At 45.6% G+C, this 27,973-nt stretch overlaps 2 protein-coding genes across 2 annotated transcripts; both read right to left on the minus strand.

The window, feature by feature from the left end:
• Positions 1–8,030: 8,030 nt before the first annotated feature.
• On the minus strand, positions 8,031–10,134 carry LOC135810889 (pituitary homeobox 2-like). Its single transcript, XM_065324295.1, has 2 exons — positions 9,821–10,134; positions 8,031–9,516 (listed from the first exon to the last, which is right to left on the minus strand). The coding sequence occupies exons 1-2, from the start codon at positions 10,017–10,019 to the stop codon at positions 9,011–9,013; spliced, it is 705 nt and encodes a 234-aa protein (XP_065180367.1). The 5' UTR covers positions 10,020–10,134; the 3' UTR covers positions 8,031–9,010.
• Positions 10,135–11,129: 995 nt separating this feature from the next.
• Positions 11,130–17,105, minus strand: LOC135810160 (uncharacterized). The gene is made up of 4 exons (XM_065323629.1): positions 16,085–17,105; positions 14,227–14,605; positions 13,054–13,310; positions 11,130–12,755 (listed from the first exon to the last, which is right to left on the minus strand). The coding sequence occupies exons 1-4, from the start codon at positions 16,428–16,430 to the stop codon at positions 11,809–11,811; spliced, it is 1,929 nt and encodes a 642-aa protein (XP_065179701.1). The 5' UTR covers positions 16,431–17,105; the 3' UTR covers positions 11,130–11,808.
• Between the last annotated feature and the right edge of the window lie 10,868 nt (positions 17,106–27,973).

The following is a 27,973-nucleotide window of genomic DNA, read 5'->3' on the forward strand; positions in this document are numbered from 1 at the left end:
ACAGCTACAATTGAGTGATTTTATTCGGTTACATGGTTGATATGAGTATATGGTTGATATCGTAGTTCTGATGTTTCATGATGTTTCATATCTGCATTTCGGTCTTTCCTAGTAGCTGTTTGTCACACCACTACCACCCGTCCCCTCTTCCTCCCGAAGCCTGCGCCCAATACGTTTGCATACATGCTTATCTAGCAGGCAGTACACAACATGACTGGTTGGATAACTTATTATGGACAATGATTGCTGTTTTCCGGGATGTACGTGACACATGTAATCATGCGGAACACTCTGCCGAACCGGAAAACTGAATATCTCTCGTCGTAACGTCTGTCAGGACTATACGGAATTCGTATTCACTACCTAATCACCTGTCAGGACATATTTTGACATCGCGTTACTTCACAGTTGGTTTCTGGTGTAGCATCTCCCTCTCTCTCTCTCTCTCTCTCTCTCTCTCTCTCTCTCTCTCTCTCTCTCTCTCTCTCTCTCTCTCTCTCTCTCTCTCTCTCTCTCTCTCTCTCTCTCTCTCTCTCTCTCTCTCTCTCTCTCTCTCTCCTCTCTCTTTCTCTCTCTCTCTCTCTCTCTCTCTCTCTCTCTCTCTTTCTCTCCCTCTCTCTTCTCTCTCTCTCTCTTTCTCTCTCTCTCTCTCTCTCTCTCTCTCTCTCTCTCTCTCTCTCTCTCTCTCTCTCTCTTCTCTTCTCTCTCTCTCTCTCTCTCTCTCTCTCTCCCTCTCTCTTCTCTCTCTCTCTCTTTCTCTCTCTCTCTCTCTCTCTCTCTCTCTCTCTCTCTCTCTCTCTCTCTCTCTCTCTCTCTCTCTCTCTCTCTCTTCAGTCATCTCGCCCCCTCCTCCTCCTCCCCTCCCCCCCCCCCCCCATGGTGCTTGCTGTGTACGCCGATCCCGAGACCCTTGGTGAGGGGAGTCCACCGCACCTCACCAGCGCAGCTCATGTAGCGCCTGCAAACCCATTGTGTTTTTTTTGTTTTGTCTTTGTTTTGTTTCCCTTATTCCGTAGGTATGTGCACTGTGATAAAGAAATAGAAAAACGAATGCCCGATCTTGCAGTACAAACCCTCACCTCTTGTTGCATTGTGCAGGCGCCTTCACCACTAGTCCTTTGATTCCCATAGGTTCACTGATTGCCTGACCATTTTGCAGCAGTGGATTGGGCTGATCGAAGCCTGATTGGGAACTGGGTACACGTACATGTTGGACATGTGTTTCAGACGTGGTAGAGGAGCTGTGTGAGACAGTAGCGTGGACACGGTGTTGTAATGCATGGCTGAGAAGCGCTGCACCTGTGTCGCTGGGACTCCAGCCGTGGCTCTGCCTTGCACCATGCGTCGCGCCATTTCTCAGTGATGATGTCGGCGGATTGTGCTTGGTTTGGCGAAGGTCTTGAAATACATTCCCATGCTGATAATGCGTACGCACACTACCCAGTTGTTGCCCATTTTCTGGAAACACAAAAAAGGAAGCACAAATAAAATTTGTTCCTAAGCATACTTTATATAGTCAGAGTGGGTTTAGGTTCTACGTACACTACAGTACAGTAGGTTCGGGCCTGGTTGAAATCTGGCTTTGGAAATTTTTATTTTTCATCGCTATCAGGTTCGGGCTCATTTCCTCTGTGCTGCGCTGATGAGTCCACAAAGGACGAAACAGTTCTGTCCGTAGATTTAGTACATACAGTACAGTACGGCAAGCTACTTCAGTGCGTATTGGAGGTGATGAAGCAGGCGCAAGCACGAACCTACACCGGCTATCGAACACATTTTAAAGTGAGAAAGAGGGCACACATGTGTGACTGGTACGAACAAAACAATTAATGCCAGGGCTTTGCATGCAGTATGAATTTTCCTGGAGTTTTCCGCCCTTGTCATAGTGGTGGTTGAGGATGGCAACTGAGATATCTAACGGTCATAAATACCATACATGTAGCTTGACGTTCTCAATATAATGTTGAGGGTACTCATTTACAAATTGGTGGAAATCGACCTTAGCCCCGTCTAAAGTTGTTACTTCCGTTGCAAGTGCAAGAGAAGTTGAAGAAATCCTGAACGACAATGAAGCGCTAGTTTTAAATTGTTAGGTCAGTTATCCATCTGTTCTGCATAGCTGAATGCGTTGTTTCCACTTACTCTTTATCTTAGTTCTCACTTTTTGTAATACTTACGCGTCATGTGTCACACTTCTTTGGATTTTTAACCTTTGTTTTTCCCTTGATCACATACCGTCGTCAAATCATCAGTCTCACTACTTTTCACAGATATGTTTTCCATCATCGTGATTACCTTGCTGATTTCCATTTCAAGATTACGAATAGTGAGCGACGACCAAATAAAATCATTCTTCCCAAATTTAAATCATTGTCTAAGTCTCTCTTCATGTTCCGAACTGCTATTCTATGGAACTGTTTACCCCCCAGTCTAACATCGGAAGCCTCGCTCTATAAGTTCAAAGCTGCCCTCAGGAAATTTACAGCTGACTATGCTTATGCAATCAACGGAATTCCGCCACCTTGCAGTTGATTTTCCCCATTTCTCTCCTCATCAATCCCTACTTCTCTTTGTACGTACATCTACATCTACTGTTCTTTCAATCAAATGAACCCCTCGATAGGCACATTGCCTTTGGGTCATTTCATAATAATAATAATAATACATGTACATGCCAGAAAGTACAGCCTTATCTGGGCGGGGACATAACCTAACACTGACCTGTAGCCCGGTCCAGGGATCCCCATACATACCATCACTCATACATACCATCACTCATACATACCATTACTCATTCATAGCATTACTCATACATACCATTACTCATACATACCATCACTCATACATACCATTACTCATACATTCCATTACTCATACATACCATCACTCATACATACCATTACTCATACATACCATTACTCATACATACCATTACTCATACATACCATTACTCATACATAGCATTACTCATACATACCATTACTCATACATAGCATTACTCATACATACCATTATGTGTGGGGTTCCCTAGTCCGGACTCAAACTGGTCCTGCAGTAGTACAGGCATCCAGACACCAACTATTCTATTGCCTGCCTAGTTATCTTCTACCTCGGGCTCCTCCCACAGATGCACTATCATCTTATTAGCCCAATCTGCTGTGCTGCAGTTCCATGGTAGATTTTGCCTGATGATTGCATGATGCATGAAACTCCGAGTTGTTGTTGTTGTTGATTTTTATTTTGCTTCGCAAGGCCAAACGGGCAATGGTGCCCAATTCTATGGAAGCGAATTTCAAAAGGGAGAAAGCTACGGGGAGAGAGAGAGAGAGAGGGAGAGAGAGAGAGAGAGAGAGAGAGAGAGAGAGAGAGAGAGAGGGGGGGGGGGGGGAGGGAGGGAGGGAGGGAGATGATAAGCAATTTTGGAGCGTCAACAGAGCGATTTTGCAGTGTCAATAGAGCGATTTTGAAGCGTCAACAGAGGGAAGTGCAAAATGAGATCTTGGTAGCTTTGTTGTTGAACGGTTTTAGAATTAATAGCTCCATCGAAGATGGTATTGAGCACTTTTATCCAGTGGATCGCTACCTGCTTTTGTACATACTTGTATATGTGCGAAATAGCGTACGCATTGTGTGCATGAAGGGGGTTACATCAACAAAGTGCGTGGTGTCACGTTCTCTTTCTGTGAATCCGTGTGAGTTATTATGGTAGGGTTATGGATGTCTGCGCGCGAGTGACCAAAGAAAGAGAGAAGGTGAAATCAGCAATGGAGAGTATGCTCAGATGCTACAGACAATCAGTGCCCCAGAGCCAGTTGCTGTGACGCAAGTGGCATTGGACCTTGGTCTTCGTCTTGCAGACATAGGCATTTGACATGCCTACATGACATGCTTTGTCGCGCTTGTACTAGATATGGAGTTAGGGCTTTCCGTACTGCCGCTCGCAGCTGGCTGGTTGCGCCACGTGATGCGATCTGCCAAACAGGTGCTATGGTTTAGGTACATTGAGTCACAAGCTTTGAGATGCAGGACTGGTGGACTGGTGTAGCTCAGGAACCATGTGAGCTAGTGGTCTATTCCATTCGTTCACTACTCCATTTGTACGCGATGGGCGGAGAACGTTGGGGGACGTGGGGGCAAGTCAGACAGCAGCTGATGCTGGTTTGAGCGTCGTGTTGTGATCGTGGGGACGAAGCACAATTCTGCTTCCTGCCTGTCGGCATGAGGTCACAAAGATCCGCAGGTTGCCGCAGGCGTATAAGATTGTACGCATTTGTCAGAGCAGACACATATGATGGCGGGCGGCTGGCCTCCCGAGGATACCTTTTAAAGAGGCTCAACACCAGCCACGGCCTTCTGCTGTACCGTGCGGAGGATTAGCAAGTGGGAGGTGGCTGCACCTACCCGCACTACTGCTAGTACTGGTGCCTACTCAAGTACGAAGCCTCTGTACTTTGGTATGCGACCTTGGAGACCAAGGAATCGCGATGCCCGCCGTGAGAATGCCAATCTGGTAACAGCCCGAAGAGTTACAGAACACTATACATCTCACAGTACGATGAATCAAGGCCTTTTACTAGATCAAGGAGGTTTCCAATTTCGTGAACATTGTCTCCAGATGATTGCTTCAGCAAGCATGAAACTCGAGTAGAGACTGAACGTTCTAATTCACTGGAGTTTCGTTAAGTTTACTAACTCCACAACGATAAACTGAAAACAAATGATAGCTCAAAAGTCTATAGATCCTGTTCTTCTTGCGCAGAAGCAAGGATCTAGTAATATGCTACCGACCCGGTCGGCATTTGGAGAGTTGTCGACAAGCCCTCCGAGAATTTATTTTCGAATCCTTGGAGGGCTTGTCGAAAACTCTCCACATGCGGAAAGGTCGGTGGCATATGTGTGTCTGCATGTTCATGGTCCGGTACCTTTACAATGGTATTCGCCTCCCTGTATCGCCGCAGTCGCACCAACCTCTTCTTCACATTCGTCTTCCTGTTGCGGAATTTTGGTCTTTTTACACCACTCAGCCATGTGTAGGGTGAGGCGTTTCTGAACAAATTGTAACATTCACCGGTCGTGTCATTGACTAATGAACTCACTGTGATCTTCCTAAAGCTGCATTCTATAGTATTGTTTAATAATTGTGCTTATTGTACTCGACTGTCTCTCTCTCTAGCTCCCTCCAGCCTCTCCCCCCCCCCCCCCCTCCCCGATACTTGCCACCTTGATTCCCACTACGCACAATCCCCATCACAATTTTTACCACCCTAGCCCTAGGTCACAATGCAATGCAGCACAAATCTATACTGATGTGTTGCCAGAGAATCGCACTATTCCTCTACCCTATGCTCTATACTCTCAACATCTCTTTCCTCTTATAATCACGCTGATTTTTGTCGCCTCCTTTTCCTCGCGCTATTGGGCGCTTTCGATTACACGCATTTCGGTCAATTCTAGAATTAGTTATTGTTGATGTACAGTTCGATTTAATACACAAAAAGTGACAAAATCCGTCGTTAGAATTGATTTTATCCAATTCCGTCGAATCCGTCAATTCTGAAGAGAGGGCGGAATTTCTCTAATTCTGGCGCCAGAATTGCACAGTCCGTGTGTTACTGGTCTGGTCATGACTCAAGCGCGCGAAGAGCCTCCCTGGCCGGCGTGTGCGCGATGCTGGGTCCACGTGCGCGCGAGGGTGTACGTGATCTCTTTTTTACGATTCATCAATTGTGTTTGTGACATGACATGAATAAAATGCGTTGTGAATTTCAGTCGTTCGTTTACAAGGCCGGAATCCGCTCATTCTGGTCATTCCAGAATTTAAAAAAACCAGTTCCAGAATTGTGTAAACGTGTAATCGAAAGCGCCCATTGAAATGTTGTACCCCCATCACAACTGCCCTCTTTTCTCAAGACCCTCCGTATAATAATTATTCTAGTGATTGTTAGTCTTGGTCATATGCTGTCTGATGAGTGTTTCACATGAAACTCCGAGTAACAGCGGCAAGAGATTTTTTTGCCTCATTGCTGTGTAATCATTGCATATCTTTTTTAAGTAAAAGTGGGGAGGCTTCCTGCGGTTTCATAAGCAGTTCGGAGTAGAGCCTACACGCTCTCTTCCATAGACACTGCAATAGTTCAACTCATTTCACCATAATCATTCCAACGTTTCGGCAAATTGCCTTAACAATCAGGTTCACAATGGTGTGCAAGCTCCCAAACCAGCATTGATAAAGGCCAACAACTCCCTGTCAGTAAGAGGGTGTGAGAAGCAGCGCGAAAAAGAGTTCAGCTAATAGCGCTAACATCGACTATCAGTGGAGGGGACTACAGCTGAGGTAAAAAATAAAAAATAAAAAACACTTTATTCAGCGGCGAATGTCATGATCCAAGAGCAAGCTCTACCTGAGTCAGACCTACCAGCAACTTTCTCACAATACGCAGACAACACTACTGCCCATCAGAACGAGCGATCATCGGTGGAAGAAACCGTCCGTGTGTGTGAACCCGTTTCTCGGATGACAATTTGAATCTTAACGTGTCAAAAACTCAATAGTCAATACTTCACTGTGACCAAGGAAGATGATTCCTGGAAATCGGTGAAGCTGCTGGGGAGTATGCTAGGCACAGCAGAAGACATCGCAGCCAGAGTGTCTGCTGCCAATCGGGCATTTGCAAGCATTCCATGGAAACGCCACAACCTGAATTCCAGGCTGTGTATGTTTTCCTGCCTGATATTGCCTGTCTTGCTGTACAATTGTGCGCTTTGGACATAATAATTATTATTATCATGACATTCGGTGCTGAATAAAGTGTTTTTGTTTTTTTTAACCTCAGCTGAAGTCCCCTCCACTGATAGTCGATGTTTGCGCTATTAGCTGAGCTCTTTTTCGCGCTGCTTCTCGCACCCTCTTATTTACAGGGGAGTTGTTGGCTTTTATCAATGCTGGTTTGGGAACTTGCACACCATTGTTGAAGCAATTTGCCGAAACGTTGGAATGATTATGGTCAAATGAGTTGAACTATTGCAGTGTCAATGGAAGAGAGCGTGTAGGCTCTACTCTGAACTGTATCTTTTTTAAATAGAAGAAATCAGATGAAAACGCGGTATGAAACTTATGAAGCAACTATCCACGCATACTATGCACATTATCTTGTTAGAGTCGTAGATAGTTGCTTCATACATGTAACTCGTTTCCATGTGATTTATTCTGTTTTAAATACTTCAAGTACACGTATGTTCATGTAGGCGCGGAGCCATACCTGTCTAGAGAAGGGCAGGCACCTAAAACATTCCCGGAAAACGATCATCCCACAGCCCACACATGTCCAGTCTTTCCACTGTCTACCCACACCAAACGCAGATCGGCTATGCACTGTACATGTACATGTGCATGCCGTGTTTCTTATGACACTCTAACAGCATGACTGACAGCAACGAGAAGATGTCTTTTACTTGAAGTGTGTGTGTCACTTTTATCCGCAAAGTAATCATCACTGACCGGGATTCCCAGTAATCCAGGTAAATGCCAATGTGAAATAATGACAACAAGGAAATGCACGTCATGAGGGTAACCGGTGGGGGGTGGGGGGGGGGGGGTAAGCTGGTTTATGTTGACAATACTAGTATCTTAGGACTACGAATCCGCTTTAGGAAAGTGCAGTTATCTGGAGCCGGTATTTGTTTGGTGTATTTTATTCTATTTCACAAGAATGAACAGGCATTGCTGCCTTCCTGCCCGGAAAGGTTCATTGTTCCAGCTCTCAAAGAATGACGAAGATTGTATGATAATCTACATGTATATTAATTTTCCGAAGGACGTACCCAGAGTGCTGACAGTGCTCAACACCACAAAGGCAGAGCGTAGTACACAACAGAACAACAAGGACTTCAAGGAGCAGAAAACAAGCCTTGATTGTCCTTGTTGTTCTGTTGTGTATATTCATTTTCAAAATTTATTCGAATGGCCAATACAACATCGGCACGTGACTCGTGCCAATTGCATACTATTGTTTATAAAGCCGTGGGAATCCATATGGCTACTCAGTGTGATCCTGCAGCGTTGATCACACCTCTTACAATCTACATGTACATCTACAGTACAATATAGGAATCTTGTGAGTATGGTTTGGGAATGCAAAATCACCACACTGTTAGAATACTTTCTGGGGTTTTTAAAAATGACAAATATTCACTGTGCCATTGTCAATTGTTAAGCCCATGGATCCTTCCATGACTGACATGCGCACTGTAACAATTATTATTGTCAATCAAGATCTTCAAACTATTTCTTGTATGGATAAATTATAAGAATATTATATTGATAGTTCATTCCTCACATGTTCGAAAGCTTCTTTTGAACTTCGTGACATGATTTCGAGTGTACTAGCTACATGTTCAAGTAGATAGGATATATTATATTGAAAAAACTTGTTCACATTTAAAAACTTGTTCAGGACTTGATCAGAAAAATGGCATGTGCATGATGTGTGGCGTAAGTTGACTATAGTGAACTGGCACTCAATGGCAGATTGTATGATGAATGTAGTCTATGAGCAGCTTTGTCACTTAAACTTATTTGCGATGATCTGTTTGCATAGTGTGGTCGAGCCGTTCGTGGTGTTGCAGCCGGGTGCAACAGTTTCGTTTTGATGAATCTAGTCTGTGAGCAGCTTTGTCACTTAAACTTTTTGCGATGATCTGTTTGCATAGTGTGGTCGAGCCGTTCGTAGTGTTGCAGCCGGGTGCAACAGTTTCGTTCGCGTGTCCGTGCCGGTTGTGCGCCGACCATCAGCTAGGGTTGCAGTGTTGTCCACGAATCCACTATGGCCATTGAATGTTGGCTGTTCGAGCTGTGCTGGCTGGGCATGTTGCTGAGGACATTCAGATGTTTGAAAGTCGTTCTTCACATCCACGGGTGCAGTCATGGGTTGACCTAGGTGGTACTGATCGTACATATATGGTGGAACAGGTGCCCGATTGAAATATACGCTGGGATGGATGTTGCCAGACATTAGGTTGACAAGGCTAGATCAGAGAACTGAGGTCGTTGCATCATGCGAATTCTCTTCTCCTTAGATCTTTTATTCTGAAACCATACTTGCACCACTCTCTTCGTCAAGCCAGTTTCCTTGGCAACCCGTTCCTGAACATGTTTGGGGGGCTTGGGATTGCGTTGCAACGTGTTCATGAGTACGGAAAGCTGTTCTGGTTTGATGTGTATGCGAGGACCTCGTTCTTTGTTTGCTTCATCTGACCGAGATCTCTCCGAATTTTGAAGTCCAGGGGGGGCGCTGTCACTCACGGTGCGTATGTGTCCTTCGCTGGTTGTTTGGCCCTTTGGTGAAGCTGCTTCTGGTGATAATTCGAATTCCGCGTCGTTTGTGTGACCAGACCACAGATCTGCAATGCTCATACCCAACTGTGGCGTCTGGTGTTGAGGCAGAGATGATGACACATGCGTTGAGGAGTGTTGGTGCGATGTCGGACTTAACTCCAATGGGGGAGACATGAGCATGCCTACACAACATAATGCAGAACACAAAATTAATATGCAATAATAATTAATATGCAATAATAACGCGGACGTGTGATCCATGCACCATTATTGTAATGTTTCTCTTGTTTTTGTAGCAGAGGTGACTCTCATTCAGACGCATAGCCACCCAATCCGTCATGTAACCATGGCGTGAGATCAGATTCCACAACTGCGAAACGGGTGCTCAGCATCTAAGATGGAGCAATGGCACAGAAGACATGGAGCGATGGATAGAAATGTGTGATTTTTACACAAGTATAATTATATCTATCGTCAATGTCTTACTTTGTAAATCTTCTGTTGTAGCAGGCATTGTTGAATGAGGCACCACACCGGAATCTCCATCAGTGGCTGGTGTTGTTGTAGTACCACTGGCACACCAGAAGCATTTCATCACGGCGTTGGGCTGCAACAACATGGCGTCCGTTGCCGCTGGCCGCGTGTTACAAACTGCACACATGCGGCACTGCTGATTGTTGGCCATCTTGCCGAATGTCTGGCAGTACGAGCCACCAGTGATGTCCTTACTGCACAAGCTGCAGCTGTGAGGATTGGACCAGAAGGATATAATTATGAGAGACAAAATCGATTAACTAAATATCCTGGCAGATACAGCTACAATTGAGTGATTTTATTTGGTTACATGGTTGATATGGGTATATGGGTGATATCGTAGTTCTGATGTTTCATGATGTTTCATATCTGCATTTCCGTCTTTCCTAGGAGCCGTTTGTCACACCACTACCACCCGTCCCCTCTTCTTCCCGAAGCCTGCGCCCAATACGTTTGCATACACGCGTATCTAGCAGGCAGTACACAACATGACTGGTAGGATAACTTATCATGGACGATGATTGCTGTTTTCCGGGATGTACGTGACACATGTAATCATGCGGAACACTCTGCCGAACCGGAAAACTGAATATCTCTCGTCGTAACGTCTGTCAGGACTATACGGAATTCGTATTCACTACCTAATCACCTGTCCGGACATATTTTGACATCGCGGTACTTCACAGTTGGTTTCTGGTGTAGCGTCTCTCTCTCTCTCTCTCTCTCTCTCTCTCTCTCTCTCTCTCTCTCTCTCTCTCTCTCTCTCTCTCTCTCTCTCTCTCTCTCTCTCCCTGTCTCTCTCTCTCTCTCTCTCTCTCTCTCTCTCTCTCTCTCTCTCTCTCTCCCTCTCTTCTCTCTCTCTTTCTCTCTCTCTCTCAGTTCTTTCAGTTCTCTCTCTCCTCTATCTCTCTTTCTCTCCCTCTCTCTTCTCTCTCTCTTCTCTCTCTCTCTCTCTCTCTCTCTCTCTCTCTCTCTCTCTCTCTCTCTCTCTCTCTCTCTCTCTCTCTCTCTCTCTCTCAGTTATCTGGAGACGGTATTTGTTTGGTGTATTTTATTCTATTTCACAAGAATGAACAGGCATTGCTGCCTTCCTGCCCGGAAAGGTTGATTGTTCCAGCTCTCAAAGAATGACGAAGATTGTATGATAATCTACATGTATATTAATTTTCAAAATTTGTTCGAATGGCCAATTCAACATCGGCATGTGACCCGTACTAATTGCATACTATTGTTAATGAAGACGTGGGAACCCATATGGCTACACAGTGTGATCCTGCAGCGTTGATCACACTTCTTACAATGTAACATGTACAGTACATTATAGGATACTCGTGAGTATGGTTAAGGAATGCAAAATCACCACACTGTTAGAATACTTTCTGATGGTTTTAAAAATGACAAAATATTCACTGTGCCATTGTCAATTGTTAAGCCCATGGATCCTTCCATGAGTGACATGCGCACTGTAACAATAATTATTGTCAATCAAGATATATAACTGGTTGTTTTAGTGATTCTTATTATGTGACGATGTCCCACTGATGATAGTCACACGAAAACGTTCTGGAATTGTTTCATTTTAATTGTTTATACATGGTTATGAGTGCACAAATGATATTTTTCATTTCTATGTCAATCAAGATCTTCAAACTATTTCTTGTATGGATAAATTATAAGAATATGATATTGATAGTTCATTCCTCACATGTTCGAAAGCTTCTTTTGAACTTCGTGACATGATTTCGAGTGTACTAGCTACATGTTCAAGTAGATAGGATATATTATATTGAAAAAACTTGTTCACATTTCAAAACTTGTTCAGGACTTGATCAGAAAAATGGCATGTGTATGATATGTGGCGTAAGTTGACTATAGTGAACTGGCACTCAATGGCAGATTGTATGATGAATCTAGTCTGTGAGCAGCTTTGTCACTTAGACTTATTTGCGATGATCTGTTTGCATAGTGTGGTCTAACCGTTCGTGGTGTTGCAGCCGGGTGCAACAGTTTCGTTTTGATGAATCTAGTCTGTGAGCAGCTTTGTCACTTAAACTTATTTGCGATGATCTGTTTGCATAGTGTGGTCGAGCCGTTCGTGGTGTTGCAGCCGGGTGCAACAGTTTCGTTTGCGTGTCCTTGCCGGTGGTGCGCTGACCATCAGCTAGGGTTGCAGTGTTGTCCACGAATCCACTATGGCCATTGAATGTTGGCTGTTCGAGCTGTGCCGGCTGGGCATGTTGCTGAGGACATTCAGATGTTTGAAAGTCGTTCTTCACATCCACGGGTGCAGGCATGGGTTGACCTAGGTGGTACTGATCGTACATATATGGTGGAACAGCTGCCCGATTGAAATATACGCTGGGATGGATGTTGCCAGACATTAGGTTGTACAAGGCTAGATCGGAGAACTGAGGTCGTTGCATCATGCGAATTCTCTTCTCCTTAGATCTTTTATTCTGAAACCATACTTGCACCACTCTCTTCGTCAAACCAGTTTCCTTGGCAACCCTTTCCTGAACATGTTTGGGGGGCTTGGGATTGCGTTGAAACGTGTTCATGAGCACGGAAAGCTGTTCTGGTTTGATGTGTGTGCGAGGACCTCGTTCTTTGTTTGCTTCATCTGAACGAGATCTCTCCGAATTTTGAAGTCCAGGGGAGGCGCTGTCACTCACGGTGCGTATGTGTCCTTCGCTGGTTGTTTGGCCCTTTGGTGAAGCTGCTTCTGGTGATAAATCGAATTCCGCGTCGTGTGTGTGACCAGACCACAGATCTGCAATGCTCATACCCAACTGTGGCGTCTGGTGTTGAGGCAGAGATGATGACACATGCGTTGAGGAGTGTTGGTGCGATGTCGGACTTAACTCCAATGGCGGAGACATGAGCATGCCTACACAACATAATGCAGAACACAAAATTAATATGCAATAAAAATTAATGTGCAATAATAACGTGGACCTGTGATCCATGCACCATGATTGAAATTTTTTCTTGTTATTATACCAGAGGTGACTCTCATTCAGACGCATAGCGACCCATTGCATACATGTAGACATGGCGTGAGATCAGATTCCACAACTGCGAAACGGGTGCTCAAAGATGGAGCAATGACACACAAGACATGGAGCGATGGATAGAAATGTGTGATTTTTACACAAGTATAATTATATCTATCGTCAGTGTCTTACTTTGTAAATCTTCTGTTGTAGCAGGCATTGTTGAATGAGGCACCACACCGGAATCTCGCTCAGTGGCTGGTATTGTTGCAGTACCACTGGTACACCAGAAGCATTTCATCACGGCGTTGGGCTGCATAAACATGGCGTCCGTTGCCGCTGGCCGCGTGTTACACACTGCACACATGCAGCACTGCTGATGGATGGCGATATTGCCGAATGTCTGGCAGTACGAGCCACCAGTGATGTCTTTGCTGCACAAGCTGCAGCTGTGAGGATTGGACCAGAAGGAAATAATTATGGGACACAAAATCGATTAACTAAATATCCTGGCAGATACAGCTACAATTGAGTGATTTTATTCGGTTACATGGTTGATATGAGTATATGGTTGATATCGTAGTTCTGATGTTTCATGATGGTCCATATCTGCATTTCGGTCTTTCCTAGTAGCTGTTTGTCACACCACTAGCACCCGTCCCCTCTTCCTCCCGAAGCCTGCGCCCAATACGTTTGCATACACGCGTATCTAGCAGGCAGTACACAACATGACTGGTTGGATAACTTATCATGGACAATGATTGCTGTTTTCCGGGATGTACGTGACACATGTAATCATGCGGAACACTCTGCCGAACCGGAAAACTGAATATCTCTCGTCGTAACGTCTGTCAGGACTATACGGAATTCGTATTCACTACCTTATCACCTGTCAGGACATATTTTGACATCGCGGTACTTCACAGTTCGTTTCTGGTGTAGCGTCTCCCTTTCTATCTCTCTCTCTCTATCTCTCTCTCTCTCTCTCTCTCTCTCTCTCTCTCTCTCTCTCTCTCTCTTCTATCTCTCTTTCTTTCCCTCTCTCTTCTCTCTCTCTTTCTCTCTCTTTCTCTCTCTCAGTTCTCTCTCTCTCTCTCTCTCTCTCTCTCTCTCTCCCTCTTGTCAGTCATCTCGCCCCCTCCTCCTCCCCCCCCCCCCCCCCCATGGTGCTTGCTGTGTACGCCGATCCCGAGACATTTGGTGAGGGGAGTCCACCGCACCTCACCGGCGCAGCTCATGTAGCGCCTGCAAACCCATTGTGTTTTTTTGTTTTGTCTTTGTTTTGTTTCCCTTATTCCGTAGGTATGTGCACTGTGATAAAGAAATAGAAAAACGAATGCCCGATCTTGCAGTACAAACCCTCACCTCTTGTTGCATTGCGCAGGCGCCTTCACCACTAGTCCTTTGATTCCCATAGGTTCACTGATTGCCTGACCATTTTGCAGCAGTGGATTGGGCTGATCGAAGCCTGATTGGGAACTGGGTACACGTACATGTTGGGCATGTGTTTCAGACGTGGTAGAGGAGCTGTGTGAGACAGTAGCGTGGACACGGTGTTGTAATGCATGGCTGAGAGGCGCTGCACCTGTGTCGCTGGGACTCCAGCCGTGGCTCTGCCTTGCACCATGCGTCGCGCCATTTCTCAGTGATGATGTCGGCGGATTGTGCTTGGTTTGGCGAAGGTCTTGAAATGCATTCCCATGCTGATTATGCGTTCGCACACTACCCAGTTGTTGCCCATTTTCTGGAAACACAAAAAAGGAAGCACAAATAAAATTTGTTCCTAAGCATACTTTATAAAGTCAGAGTGGGTTTAGTTTCTACGTACAGGACAGTATGGTACGTTCGGGCCTGGTTGAAATCTGGCTTTGGAATTTTTTTTCGTTGCTATCAGGTTCAGGCTCATTTCCTCTGTGCTGCGCTGATGAGTCCACAAAGGACGAAACAGTTCTGTACGCAGATTGAGTACGTACAGTGCAGTATGGCAAGCGACTTCAGTGCGTATTGGAGGTGATGAAGCAGGCGCAAGCACGAACCTACACCGGCTATCGAACACATTTTTAAAGTGGAAAAGAGTGCACACATGTATGACTGGTACGAACAAAAAATTAATGCCAGGGCTTTGCATGCAGTATGACTTTTCCTGGAGTTTTCCGCCCTTGTCATAGTGGTGGTTGAGGATGGCAACTGAGATATCTAACGGTCACCAATACCATACATGTAGCTTGAAGTTCACAAATATGTTGAGGGTACTCATTTACAAATTGGTGGAAATCGACCTTAGCCCCGTCTAAAGTTGTTACTTCCGTTGCAAGTGCAATAGAAGTTGAAGAAACCCTGAACGACATTGAAGCGCTAGTTGTAAAGGGTTAGGTCAGTTATCCAGTGTTCTGCGTAACTGAATGCGTTGTTTCCACTTGCGATGGTTCTCGAAGTCTGCTCGAACCCTGCCCCAGCATTCCATGCACCTGTTTGGAATTGCACTTGCTTGCAATCGTGTAGAATGTTACGGCTGATGGATCACATTCTGTCTATATGGCCGCGTATCCTGTCGCTCTATGCGATCGATCAACTATCATAGCAGGGGCTCGGGAAGGCCTTGCATTCGCTAGCCTACACTCGCAGGCAAGATCACAAGACGCGCGCCCGGATCAGATCGAATAGAATCGCTTCTTGTGACACGATTCGATTGCATACACAGTTTGTAAAAACACGGAATGGCACAAACTAAAACCCTGCTGCTTCGCAATTTGTACCTACTTTGTTTCGTTTGCCCCTGTGTATGTGTTCGGCTACACGATGAGGCACAGCGGATGAGATTATTGCTGTTCTGCGCGCACGCTGCTCGTAGCGCAGATACTCACAATCGACTTTGAGATAAAAATTATTATACTGCCCATTCACGCATCCACTATTGCACACATCTCTATACTGGACATTTCAAGTACAATGTCTCTGCACTAAAGCTACATCTAAGTTGACAGGCTGTTGTGAGTCGGATGACAGCTGACATGTACGTCTTGGGGTCTGTTTCGCGGAAGTGCTGCCAAAGTGACAATGCTAGCTTGTCATGTAACACATTATTTTCAGAGTGTCTGTGGAGGCCTCGGACGGCTTGGTGAAAGCCCAGTGAAGGAACTTCCTTCAGATATTGAAGGAAAACAGAACGGCTGATGGCTCTACCCCGATCCCAAGCCCCTTTGGAAGCCATTACAATTCTTACCTTGGTAATGCCCGTCAGTCTGCCCGGCCAAATGGGGTGATATCGGTGTGTGTGGAGTGTTACCGATGGTTAAGTCCTGGCTGCCGTGAGAGTGATTCAAAGACAGTTGAGACGGGAACGGTGTGACATTACCAGTCGCATACTGCAAGTTCGAGTAACTATGACCGAGTGCCGAAATGTCAGCACTATCCAACAGCGATGATGCCGCACCTGTGCCTGAACTAGCATCGGTCAGGCTAAGCAATGAATTGGTTGTTGCCACTGAAGTTGAATTTCCCTGTGAGGCATACACTGGTGAGGCATGGTCACCCTCGAAGACACTATTCAATAGCTCTCTAGGCTGCATTTTTATCTGAAAAATAGAAATTTCTTCTCAAAGGGTAGAAGTAATAATTGAACACTTTCAGAGCACGATATTCGCACCGCCTCTAAAGCAGAACAATATCCTTCCTCCGCTCAGAACTCAGTACGCTTTCAGCTTTGTTCTGCAGTCAAAGTGCAATATAATCTTTCAAGTCTCTGATGTCAATTATTGGTCGTTTTCAAGTTGGTGCACAAAGTGACCATCATACCAACCCAAGATAGACTGAAAGAAACGAGCAGAGACGGGCAATATGAGACCTAGATTGGTGGCCGCGTCGAAATTTCTCGTTATTGAAACTTGAAATTATGCTTCTCCAATTGGTGCTGCCGTGCGGCGTCCACTGCCTCATATAGGTTATGTGATGTGGCAATGATGAGTGTGGCCACGGTGCGGGGTAGCCTGTCTAAACAACGCACGGTGGACCCGTGGCCTGTACTAGAACAGTGCGTTCTCTTTCCCGTTCATGATGCTAACCCGGCCTTGGAGTGTTACTGCTGGCGCTCCTGCTGCTGCTGATGCTACTGTTGCTGTTGCTCTGGGAGAAGGTGAAGGTAGATTCTTTTGTGATTTTCAAGTTCACAGAGTCAACGTCACCAGCAGAAGGAAAGTTGTTTGAGTTATGACGCAAGCGGCGGTGCTTAGGTATTGGCAATTTTCCGCGGGACCACCTTAGCCCTGCACTGGTTCGTGTAGGGTCCACTTAGACACTACACGTCCTATATCGCGCTTAGCTGCGCACAGACAAATCATGCCTTTTTCCAGGCCTGTGGAGTGTAAGATAAGTAATGTCAGCCCAGGTCATGCTTCTCCAAAATGCCTGTGACTGTGATCTTCTACTGCTATTCTCTGAGCAGTGTGTACTTCAAGTAGTATTTTAGTAATGTAGAGCTGTGCAAAGTTGGAGTGACATTTTATGCAGTCTGGGTGAAGGCGGAGAAGGCATTACTGTACAATGAATCATTGCGCGATCTCTGGGTGTAGGCGGGGAAGGCATTACAATGAATCATTGTGCGATCTCCCTGACTATACCACTGAGCAGTCTCATGGTTTGCCACAAGAGAAGCTCTTGTTACTACGCAGCAAGCACTCACGGAGTTGTGAACATTGGGACTGAGGTCGTTTGAGTACGGGTGATGCGGGGGGGGGGGGGATCTCTGCGAGAAAAACGCAGAAAGAATGGAACTTCCTCAGACAGTCACAGGAACACGCCTATGCATACCGAAGCTCGATCCGATGAGACAATAGATAATTGCCTATATTTCATATTCCGTATTTCCTATCCTGATGTGGTTGCGTCGTCTGTCAGACAATATCACGGAAACCCCTAGCATGACACTTTCTTATGATTATTCCATTACCTTGTACATATCACGCCTGTCAACGCTGTCTCGCTTCTGCTCGCAACAAACAGTGGAGTTGTACTAGCAACGGCTCCAAAGTACATGTATCTGGAGGGGGGGGGGGAGGTGAGTAGTGTTATGTGATTGTGTGGTGACATTCATCCACACGATGTGGTTTGATTTGGTGTGCACATAAGCAGACAGTGTTGAGCAGTGGGCGATTGCACCATACCCTTCGCTGACACCTGTATTAGCTACAGCATTGCAAGTGCAACTGATAAAAGATGACCGCGTCAAAAAAGTAAGCTCTGTGTGCTTCATACATTACCGATGCTGAGACAGTGGTAAAGAGGGAGTGTGAGTGTATGTGGGAGTGTGTGTGTGAGAGAGAGTGTGTGTGTGAGTGTATGTGGGAGTGTGTGTGTGAGAGAGAGAGTGTGTGTGCGTGTGGGTGTGTGTGTGCGTGCGTGCGCGTGACTGCGTGTGTGTGTGTGAGAGAGAGAGACAAAGAGAAAGGAAGTGAAAGTACATATAGTGTAGATGTACTCGTACGAACATGTACATGGTTATTGTAGCGAGGAATTTGATATCAAGTTCTCATCAAGTCTCTGTTCGATGGCACACCAATACATACCGGCCGCTCCTATCAAGTAGGATATGACATGGCTGTTAGCTGTCTCAGCATTCACTCGCTTCCTCAGAATACTTATGATTGCATTTGATGAGAGGCACCAAACCTGGACGGCTAATCGCAGTGGGGATGGGACGATACCAGATGCCTAAGAACATTTGTAATAATTGCAGACCTGGTGTTGGAATCGTTACCATGTTCCACGACACCAACAGCACCCATTCCAATTTATCACGGAATGAAGAGAGTCGAAGCGATAAAGTACCAATAACGATTACTCGAGTACAGCCAATGGTATCCAAGACACGTAATTTACGGCTGTGGTCGGGAGGCATAGCGGAGAAATTTCTTCGCAACAGAGAGCTACTAACTATTGCGTCGTAGCATCGCAACATTGTCAGCATCGCGGGGTAGGGGAGGGAAGAGCCTGTCCTGTGGGTCCTAATGGCAGGCTATGCATTCTTAGGTGCCGTAGAGTCGCAATCTTCACATCAATGATCCATATCACACAGGGCGAAAGATAATGCACGAAATCTGAAGAGCTTGTTCCACGCATATCTGACTGATGGTTGATGGTTTTCTTCTTTTTCGTATCTACTTGAGAGCAGGAGACCACTAAGAAACATGAGTTTGAACAGAAGCAAAAGCTTAATAGGAAGTGAGATACGAGGGCAGCTGGGTCAGTGAAGGAAAGAACAAACATTGAATGGCCCTCGGTTGGTACTAGAACATTCTACCTCTCCAGAAAGAACATGCATTGCTACCTTCTTGCTTAGCCCAGTGCATCTCGCAAACCCTCACCCAAAGATGGCGAAGAAAGGAAGGAGGAGTTACTACATGGTATTGTGAAGTAAGCAGGCATAGATTAAAGCAGCGGGTGGGAAGTATGAATAGGATTATATCTCTGGTGAATGCAAAGTAGGTTCAGTCTTGTCCTATGGTGAATAGAGTAAAGATACGGAGGGATGAACACTTAGGACGATTAAAACTGTCTATCATCTTTCGAGATATTGAGTAGATCATAACCGCTATGAATGGTCGTGGACCGAGCAAGAGGCTCCATCACACCGCTTTATGATGGGAGTTTACGTTGTTGTTGTCTTGTATGGACATCTTGGTTATGAAAGGGGCATATGATGACACAAATAACATATTTCCAAGTCTGTGTTCCTCTGCTGAAAGTATCGATGGCAGAGCTCTGAGGTTCATCCGACTGGTGACCATTGCTCCTGGGTTGTGCAGCGGGTACTGAATACTCAGTCACCTGTTCATGAGTGGGTACGGTAACACTATCCAATCGTATTTGTCCCTCCGACTCCCATCGGCATAAATGTGATGCCGATCATGCCCTTCCCAAGTTCCTTTTGCTTTCCTTACCCTTCACATGCATCACGTAAAACTTAGCATGCTCCGACACGTCTGCCTTGAACTAAATTGAATTGGTTTGTTCGCCTTCTATGTTTGTGTGTAACCCTTTTATTGATAAGACATTTGTTCATCTTTTGTAGAAACCATGGCAATGGTCTGACGGGAAGACGTTGTGACTTGTGCATTAGATGAAATAAAAATCACATGCGAAAGCATCATCATCATCATCATCATCATCATCGCCATGGCTTATTCTCGCCGCCATTCTAAGACGATCATAATATTATACTATGACGAGGTTCTGGAGAAGTCGAACTGTGATGGAAAAGATTTAGGGCCACTATCTTTCCAAAAATAACCATCGATTTGGACAAGATCTAAACCATCCTGGCTGACGGATATACAGTGTATCACCAATGCCAAGGTAATTTGTAGTGATTGAAAACAGGATACGTAACTATATTGAAAAGGATTTGGACACAAAAGTACAAGTGATCTAACCACTTGTGTAGTTTGTATTAATCGGAAGAGAGCCAGCTATAAATAAGACAGTTAGCAGTCTTCCAGTGTCCAGTAACGGGTTCAGAGTGAATCAATACGAAGCGTTGGAGTGAATGAGACCAGTCGATCCCCTTCGCCTCATCATTTTGATCCAAAGGGACTGCGCACCCGTCCACCATGACTCCCATCACTCTACATCATCTCAACTTTACCCAATGGAAATGGACTTCCTTCCGCTCACCCTCACAGGTCTCGGCCACACAGGAAGTACGTGTGTATTCTGAATGTATAATATTATGTATGACTGTGTTGAAGTTGAGAACATGACAAAGGATTTGCAGGCGTGTGATGTCTTTTGTCTGAGACTCAGTGAGAGGAAGTACTCGAGATAGATACAACGACATATTTATGTTTGTTGGAAGCGCGCAAGCAAGTCGGTACATTCCGCACTGGGACAGCATGCTAAATATCTCTCTGACATATCCTTGTCACAACACGATCCCGACCAAATCTGTCCAGTGCGTGGCCAGGCTATTTTGCTTGCTTGGACGTTAACGCCTACGCATTTTCCCCATTAAATGCACACCATGTCTCCAATACTATTACGTCTCCAATGCTTCACGCTGGCGGGCTAGATCTGCAAACTCCGTGAATTCTCCCGCCTTCTGTGTTCACAGTCCCATACTCCCCTTGGAATAGTCTGCACGGCGCTGCTGCTGCTGCTGCTGTTGTTGTAGTTGTTGTTGTTGTTGTTGTTGTTGTTGTTGTTGTTGTTGTTGTTGTTGTTGTTGTTGTTGTTGCTGCTGTTGCTGTTGTTGTTGTTGTTGTTGTTGTTGTTGTTGTTGTTGTTGTTGTTGTTGTTGTTGTTGTTGTTGTTGTTGTTGTTGTTGTTGTTGTTGTTGATGATGTTGTTGTTGTTGTTGTTGTTGTTGTTGTTGTTGTTGTTGTTGTTGTTGTTGTTGTTGTTGTTGTTGTTGTTGTTGTTGTTGTTGCTGCTGCTGTTGCTGCTGCTGCTGCTGCTACAGCAGCTACTGCTGTGGCTGTAGTTACAGCCCCTCTCGTTGTCAGGAAATGTTTGCTTGTGCTACTTCTCATCCAGTTGACTTCTTATTATGACTTTGTACGTTATAATTTTGTTGAGCTCCGGTTTTCCCGTTCATTCTAACTCAAGTGCAGTTTAGCGTGTATTGGCTTGTGATTTCCTTTCTTCTGTTTGCTTGGCATTTTATCGCTCCACAGGTACCCTCGGTCTCAGGTGCTCTCACATTTGTGCAATTGTTGATTTTGGTCCTGAATTGTCCTCCCTGTTGCTTTGCTACCGTCCTCCTCCTTCCTCCACCTTTTTTTTTCTTAATTGGCCTCATTATGGCATTCGCTTCCATGTAATTGGGCTTGTAGCCCGTGTGTACTTGCGAATTCAAATACAAATACACATACATACAATTGTACATGTAGTACATGTTGAGTGTAGAACGAAAATATAAAAGGACAAGTCTCTAATAATAGTACATGGCGGAATGATGTGATGGCCATTACCGGGGTACAGGTACCAGGATCCACCTTACTTCGTTTTTCTTACCCGTTTATCACCTTCGTGTCTTTCTACACTGTTTCTTACCATGGCTGGATGTATTTACAGCCTTACAGTATCATTATCACGAGTTGTTTGCCACCCAACTCAGGCAATCAATCTTCCCAGAAACTATAAAAGTACACGTCTCCAATACCAGTACAGTCTCCTTCTATAGTAGTAGAGGTCTAACCGCCTTTGAAAAAATAGATGTACTGTACATTTCGAAAAAGTGGTTGCGACTTCGGCGATGAATTTTTAGGATTGAATTTGCTCCCACACCTTCTTGCAGGCTTGCCGAGTCGAAGATTCGATGGGCTTCGCGTGTGCTCTGGATGGCAGTCGTGAGTCAGTCAAGTGTCAAGTCAAGCGGCGGAATAGCGCGAGCTCCAGTGTGGGAGCAAATTCATTCCTGTACATCTATTGAGGAAAATACGATATGTTGCCCAGAAGGGTACTGGAGTTCCCGGATGTACCTTCTGGTAGGCCCATGCAGGTGAGTGTCGACTGCCATTGTGTAGCTCAATTGCCGTCTGTACACGGATCATGTAGAAATCACACAGGGGTGAGATGGTGTGAAAGCAATGGGGAAGTGTGGGATAGACCATGCGACGACTGCATGTCGCTATCAGTCATGTTCACGCAAATGAGCGCATACGGCATAGCGTGTGAGCAAAGCTAAACACAGCAGGGTGGGTCTGGAACAGGGTGCTTGAAAGTGTGCCTGTGTGTTGTATGCACCTTGTCCTTACGTGGAATAATGAAAGACAGGCAATGCATTGTCTTTACACAAAGAGTAATTCGACCGGCGTGGTTTCAGGCACCAACATGGCCGACTCCTTCCTTGCATGGTCACGCTACCAGCACTGTGTATGCATGTACATGTACATGTTATGCCAGACGTGTATCTATTAACACAGACGTGCCCTGAGGTGACGATGGGGAAGGAGGCGAAGAAAACAATCTCCCACTTCCTCACCCGCAGGCTTTGAATTTTCAGGCCATCAGAGAGCGTGTGTAAATGATTTGAGGAGGCTTTTACTTTTCCCCTAGAGCTCCTGACATTTATAAACACGGCAGTGAGGATCTGCAAAAGGAAGCCAAAAGGGCCGTCAACATCCCATAGGAAACCTCAGAGAATACTTCCGTTCTAGATTCCTATGCAGCAAGGGAATGCCTTCTCGCCTTGGCATCCCATAAAAGTTACAAAAGAGATTGCGGTCCCTTCCCTCCTTATGGCTGGACCTTCTGCAGCCGAGTTTATTTTAGGTCTCATGCACTAGCTCAGTAGATACTGGGTTTGATAGCGGTAACAGCAGTCCTTGAGAGGAAGGTGAAAACTTGTGATACAGATAGCGAGTCGGTAACAGACAACCCAAGCCGGTGGAATCCTGCCGTTCTCTCGTCACATTCTCTTAAACGAGCGATACGAGTACTTAGCCGTGAGCAGCTCATGCAGCAATTAGACAGGCTCGCAGTGTTCCATGCACAGGAGGGAAGCGGGGGGGGGGGCACTCATCAACTGAATTCATACCCACTTTTTTATGCATGTACTCGTATGGGGCATGTGGCAACTTCCTCCCGTCGGTGATGTTCTAATTACTTCAGGATACACACATACATCTTGTGTACATGCCATGGAGAGAAGGAGAGGGAGAGAGAGAAAACGTGTGTGTTTGTTTGTGTGTGTGTGTGTGTGTGTGTGTGTGTGTTTGTGTGTGTGTGTGTGTGTGTGTGTGTGTGTGTGTGTGCTCCATTAGTGTCTCCCTTCCCCTCCTCCTCCCTCACATACAACACGTTCATCTTGTAGGTAAATATGGATACTGAACTTGTAAAAACACGAAATGGACTCGACGCTCCAAGGTCCGCATCAGTACTGCTGTATTGGTACAGTGTTCCTTGGAGTTCACTGATCCGCACTACAGCTCGTGCACTCATAGCCCGTGAACTTTGATACCACCACCTTGGTAAGCACAGCATAGACGTATGTATGGACAATGGTCTTTTTTCACCTTCACGCCTTCACGCATGACCAGTACGAGATGATGTGAAAGAGATGGTCACTTTCCAGCAATCTAGTGCCAGGCACACTTGTACATGAAGTCCCTGAAACATGACCTCGCAGCATGGCGTTAGGGAGTGCACCATTTCCAACATAATGTATTTGCCCTTCTTCAATAATGCATTTGCAATCTTCTAACACGGGAGCACCGTGTAATGTTACATTGATTTGCAGATGTTCTCACTTCTCCAACAGGTGCCACGCACAAACCCATTTCCTTGTCGGCCCCTGGACTCACACCAGCTAATTGGTCGTACATCAGTTCTTGCCCAACACAATGTCATGTATTTCTCACGGGATCACGATGGAGCAGAGGGGAACGCGGCTCGTTTTCCGCTTGCAACTGCAGCACAACGTGCACATGTACATGATCGCTGCTTGGGGCACGGCTGTCCAGCAGTTTGGGGCACGGCTGCCCAGCAGTTTGGGGCACGGCCGGCCAGCAGTTTGGTACACGGCTGCCCAGCAGTTTGGGGCACGGCTGCCCAGCAGTTTAGATTCAGTTTGTGTGCCTCGCAAAGATGCTCTACGGAGGGCCACCCAGTGCCTTTTCCGATGCAGCCGACCCCATAGCCACAGTAGCAGAAGCAGAGGGCAATTTCGATGAATCCATGAGCTCTTTCTTGATCATCCAAATTAAGTTGAGTTTAGTTCACACGATCGCGCTACCACCTTTCGGTTCCCAGTTCCTGATCATTGTGTCTGCTGACTGTTGACTGTTGATTCACCAACCCGGTTTTAGTCGATTGTCTTGGGCACTAATTAAAGGTATGAGGTATAGTCACGAGCTCTCCCGAATCTCTCTTACTCGGACTTGTAGATGTCCAGAGGGAATAACGGCTTCAATATCTCAGCTGTTGGCCTGTGGACAATGTGGCGTTACCCTTGCAGCATCCGTACGTGCAAGTCAGAGAAACCTCCTTCACTTCACGGCGATAGCGGCAGCAACGACGAGTTTGGAACTACATGTACTTGCTGTCATCCCGAGAACGAGCACAGAAAGTGCCAGTGATTTTCAAATCTACATGACATTGTATTTCATTGGACTTAGAAAGATTGCTACAGGAGTCTGGAGTCTGTGTGGTACACTCTACCTTCATACTACAGGTGACACAATTTTTTAAGTACTAGTATGTATCAGTTTGGCTTGCATTTTTCTCGCTTTGCGCACGTAATCGTAATTATGCATGTACAGGAATGAAAACATACACGAATAGGCGCACACGGTCGTACACGCACACGCGCGCACTGCACCACTCCTGTGCTGGGAGTGCGAACATGAAAACGCCGTAAATGCACTTGAAAGTAGCGCTCAGTACACGCGAGGTGTGAATAGTTGTAACCAATATACTGAATAAGTACATGAAATTGCATGAAACCGCTCACAGGAACACCACACGTTTGCACTCAATGGCTGTCCTGTATGCGCAATATCTGACATCAATAACTACATAGAACCAGTGAGGGCTTTACGACGGTGTCAATGAGAACTCTTGTGCGAGCTTATACGAACGATCCTGAGGGGGTGAGAGAGGTTCTTTCTTTTTCTGACCAGTGATACACGAATAATGCGTATCTTTCGCCGTTCCTTCGACATGTTACGATACGGAACTCAGGGGAGGAACGTATTTGATGAACAACGTGCCGATAGGATCTCCGGCCATCCGTCGCCTTCTGGTACAGGTGTAACCATGTTCTCGCATGGCCTACGATTTTCTCACCCACTTGTAAAAACAAAGTAGCTTTGAACTTGGAACATTGCAAGAATCGTGCGTATGTCCCTGGGGTCACACAAAAGGCACGATCTTGAAATGCCTGGCTCTGTTCTGCAGAAGCTGCCGTTTATGAAGCCAGAAATGGCCACCGGAGAGGGTTTGCCAATTGAAGTTTCTCATCGGGCGGAACACAACGCACTGGAGCCTGTTTCCCTCTCCCCCTGCAAAACACTCAAACACTTTCGCTTTCTCTCTTCTAGATCTATTTACATTCGCCCTTATTCGCCCGATATAGACGAGGCTCGGTGTAAATGGCAGCCAGTTCGACAGTTCGACAAATCCTGACTTCATGTCTTCTCTTCGGTCGCGAAGCCGGGAATGTTCTCGTTCACTTCTCTGAACCTGAAGTCACTTGTGTAATATATTATACTGCTGTGTGACTAACTACTGAACGGTCACATGCCTTTACTATCCCTGACGACACCAACTTACACCTTCCGTACTTACCTTAGCTCGGTGAAGCTGTGTTCAGTACCGTCCGTGCATGTGATTAATTACAGTGGGGATGTGACGATACCTGATGCCTAAGAGTAAGAACATTTGAAATAATTGCAGACCTGGTGTTGGAATTGTTTCCATGTTCCACGACACCAACAGGTTCCCCTCCTATTTTTCACGGAATGAGGAGAGTCGAAGCTATAAAGTAGCAATAATCATCATTCGATTACATACAATGGTATCCAAGACACGTAATAATTATAACTGTGGTCGGGAGGCATGGCGCCGCCATGCCTCCCTAGAAATTTCTTCGCAACTGAGAGCTACTGACTACCATCAGCGATCTGAATCTTCCGATTCGCTGGCCACTCGTATGTTATACCGCTTCTGTTTCCTCGCTTGCTATTGCGTTGTAGCATCGCAGCATTGTCAGCATCGCGGGATAGGGGAGGGAAGAGCCTGTTCTGTGCGTCCAAGGAGCAGGCTACTAGTATGCATTCTTAGGTGCCGTAGAATCGCAATCTTCACAACATCAATAAGTTAACCCATATTACACAAGGCGAAGGACAATGCATGAAATATGAAGAGCTTCTTCCACGTCCACAATATGATTGCTGGTTTATTTCTTTTTCGTATTTACTTGCGAGCAGGGGACCACTAAGAAACATGAGATCGAACAAAAGCAAGAGCATAATAGGAAGTGAGATACAAGGACAGCTGGGTTAGTGAAGGAAAGAACAAACATGGAATTGCGCTCGGTTAGTATCAGAACATTCTACCTCTCCAGAAAGAACATGCATTGCTTAGCCCAGTCCATCCCCCAAACCCTCACCGGAAGATGGCGAAGAAAGGAAGGAGAAGGAGTTACTACATGGTCTTGTGAAGTAAGCAGGCATAGATTAAAGTAGCGGGTGGGAATTATGAATCGGATTATATCTCTGGTGAATACAAAGTAGGTTCAGTCCTGTCCTCTGGTGAATAGTGTAAAGGTACGGAGGGATGAACACTTAGGACGCTCAAAACTGTCTATCATCTTTGGTCATATTGAGTAGACCTTACCCGACATGGATGGTGTTGGACCGAGCAAGAGGCTCCATCACACCGCTTTATGATGGGAATTTACGTTGTTATTGTCTTGTATGGACATCATGGTTCTGCAAGGGGCATATGGATGACAAAACAAGACATTTCCAAGCCTGTGTTCCTCTGCTGAAGGTATCGATGGCAGAGAGCTGAAGCTCGTCCAACTGGTGACCATTGCTCCTGGGTCGTGCAGCGGGTACTGAATACTAAGTCACGTGTTCATGTGTGGGTACGGTAACGGTATTCAATCGTACTTGTCCCTCCGACTCCCCATAAATGTGATGCTGGTCATAACCACTCCCTTCCCCTGTTCCATTTGCTTTTCTTATCCTTCATATGCATCACGTACTTGGCATGCTCCGACACGTCTGCTTTGGACTAAATCGAATTTGTTTGTTCGCGTTCTATGTATGTGTGTAACCATTTTATTCATCTTTTGTAGAATCCGTGTCAATGGTCTGACGGAAAGACGTTGTGACTTGTATATTTGATGAAGTAAAAATTCACATGCCAAATCATCATCATCATCATCGTCATGGCTTGTACCCGCCGCCACTCTAAGACGATCATAATAATATTATGATCGTCTTTTAAATTAAGATAGTGGCACTACATCTTTTCCATCGCAGTTCGACTTCTCCAGAACCTCGTCATAGTATAATATTATTACTTGTATATCTTTCCAAAAATAACCATCTATTTGGACAATATCTAAACCATCCTGGCTGAATTGTATTGTCAACAATGCCAGGGTAAT

The sequence above is a fragment of the Sycon ciliatum genome, chromosome 2 (genome assembly GCF_964019385.1).
Source record: "Sycon ciliatum chromosome 2, ocSycCili1.1, whole genome shotgun sequence".
NCBI classification, from domain to species: Eukaryota; Metazoa; Porifera; class Calcarea; order Leucosolenida; family Sycettidae; genus Sycon; species Sycon ciliatum.

Coding starts and splice junctions, on each gene's coding strand:
- LOC135810160 (XM_065323629.1), bottom strand. CDS start 16,430: ATGCAGCCTAGAGAGCTATTGAATAGTGTCTTCGAGGGTGACCATGCC. Junction 13,311..14,226: donor CCTGCGCAATGCAACAAGAG/GTGAGGGTTTGT, acceptor CAATCCTCACAG/CTGCAGCTTGTGCAGCAAAG. Junction 12,756..13,053: donor TACAACAGAAGATTTACAAA/GTAAGACACTGA, acceptor TATGTTGTGTAG/GCATGCTCATGTCTCCGCCA.
- LOC135810889 (XM_065324295.1), bottom strand. CDS start 10,019: ATGGCCAACAATCAGCAGTGCCGCATGTGTGCAGTTTGTAACACGCGG. Junction 9,517..9,820: donor TACAACAGAAGATTTACAAA/GTAAGACATTGA, acceptor TATGTTGTGTAG/GCATGCTCATGTCTCCCCCA.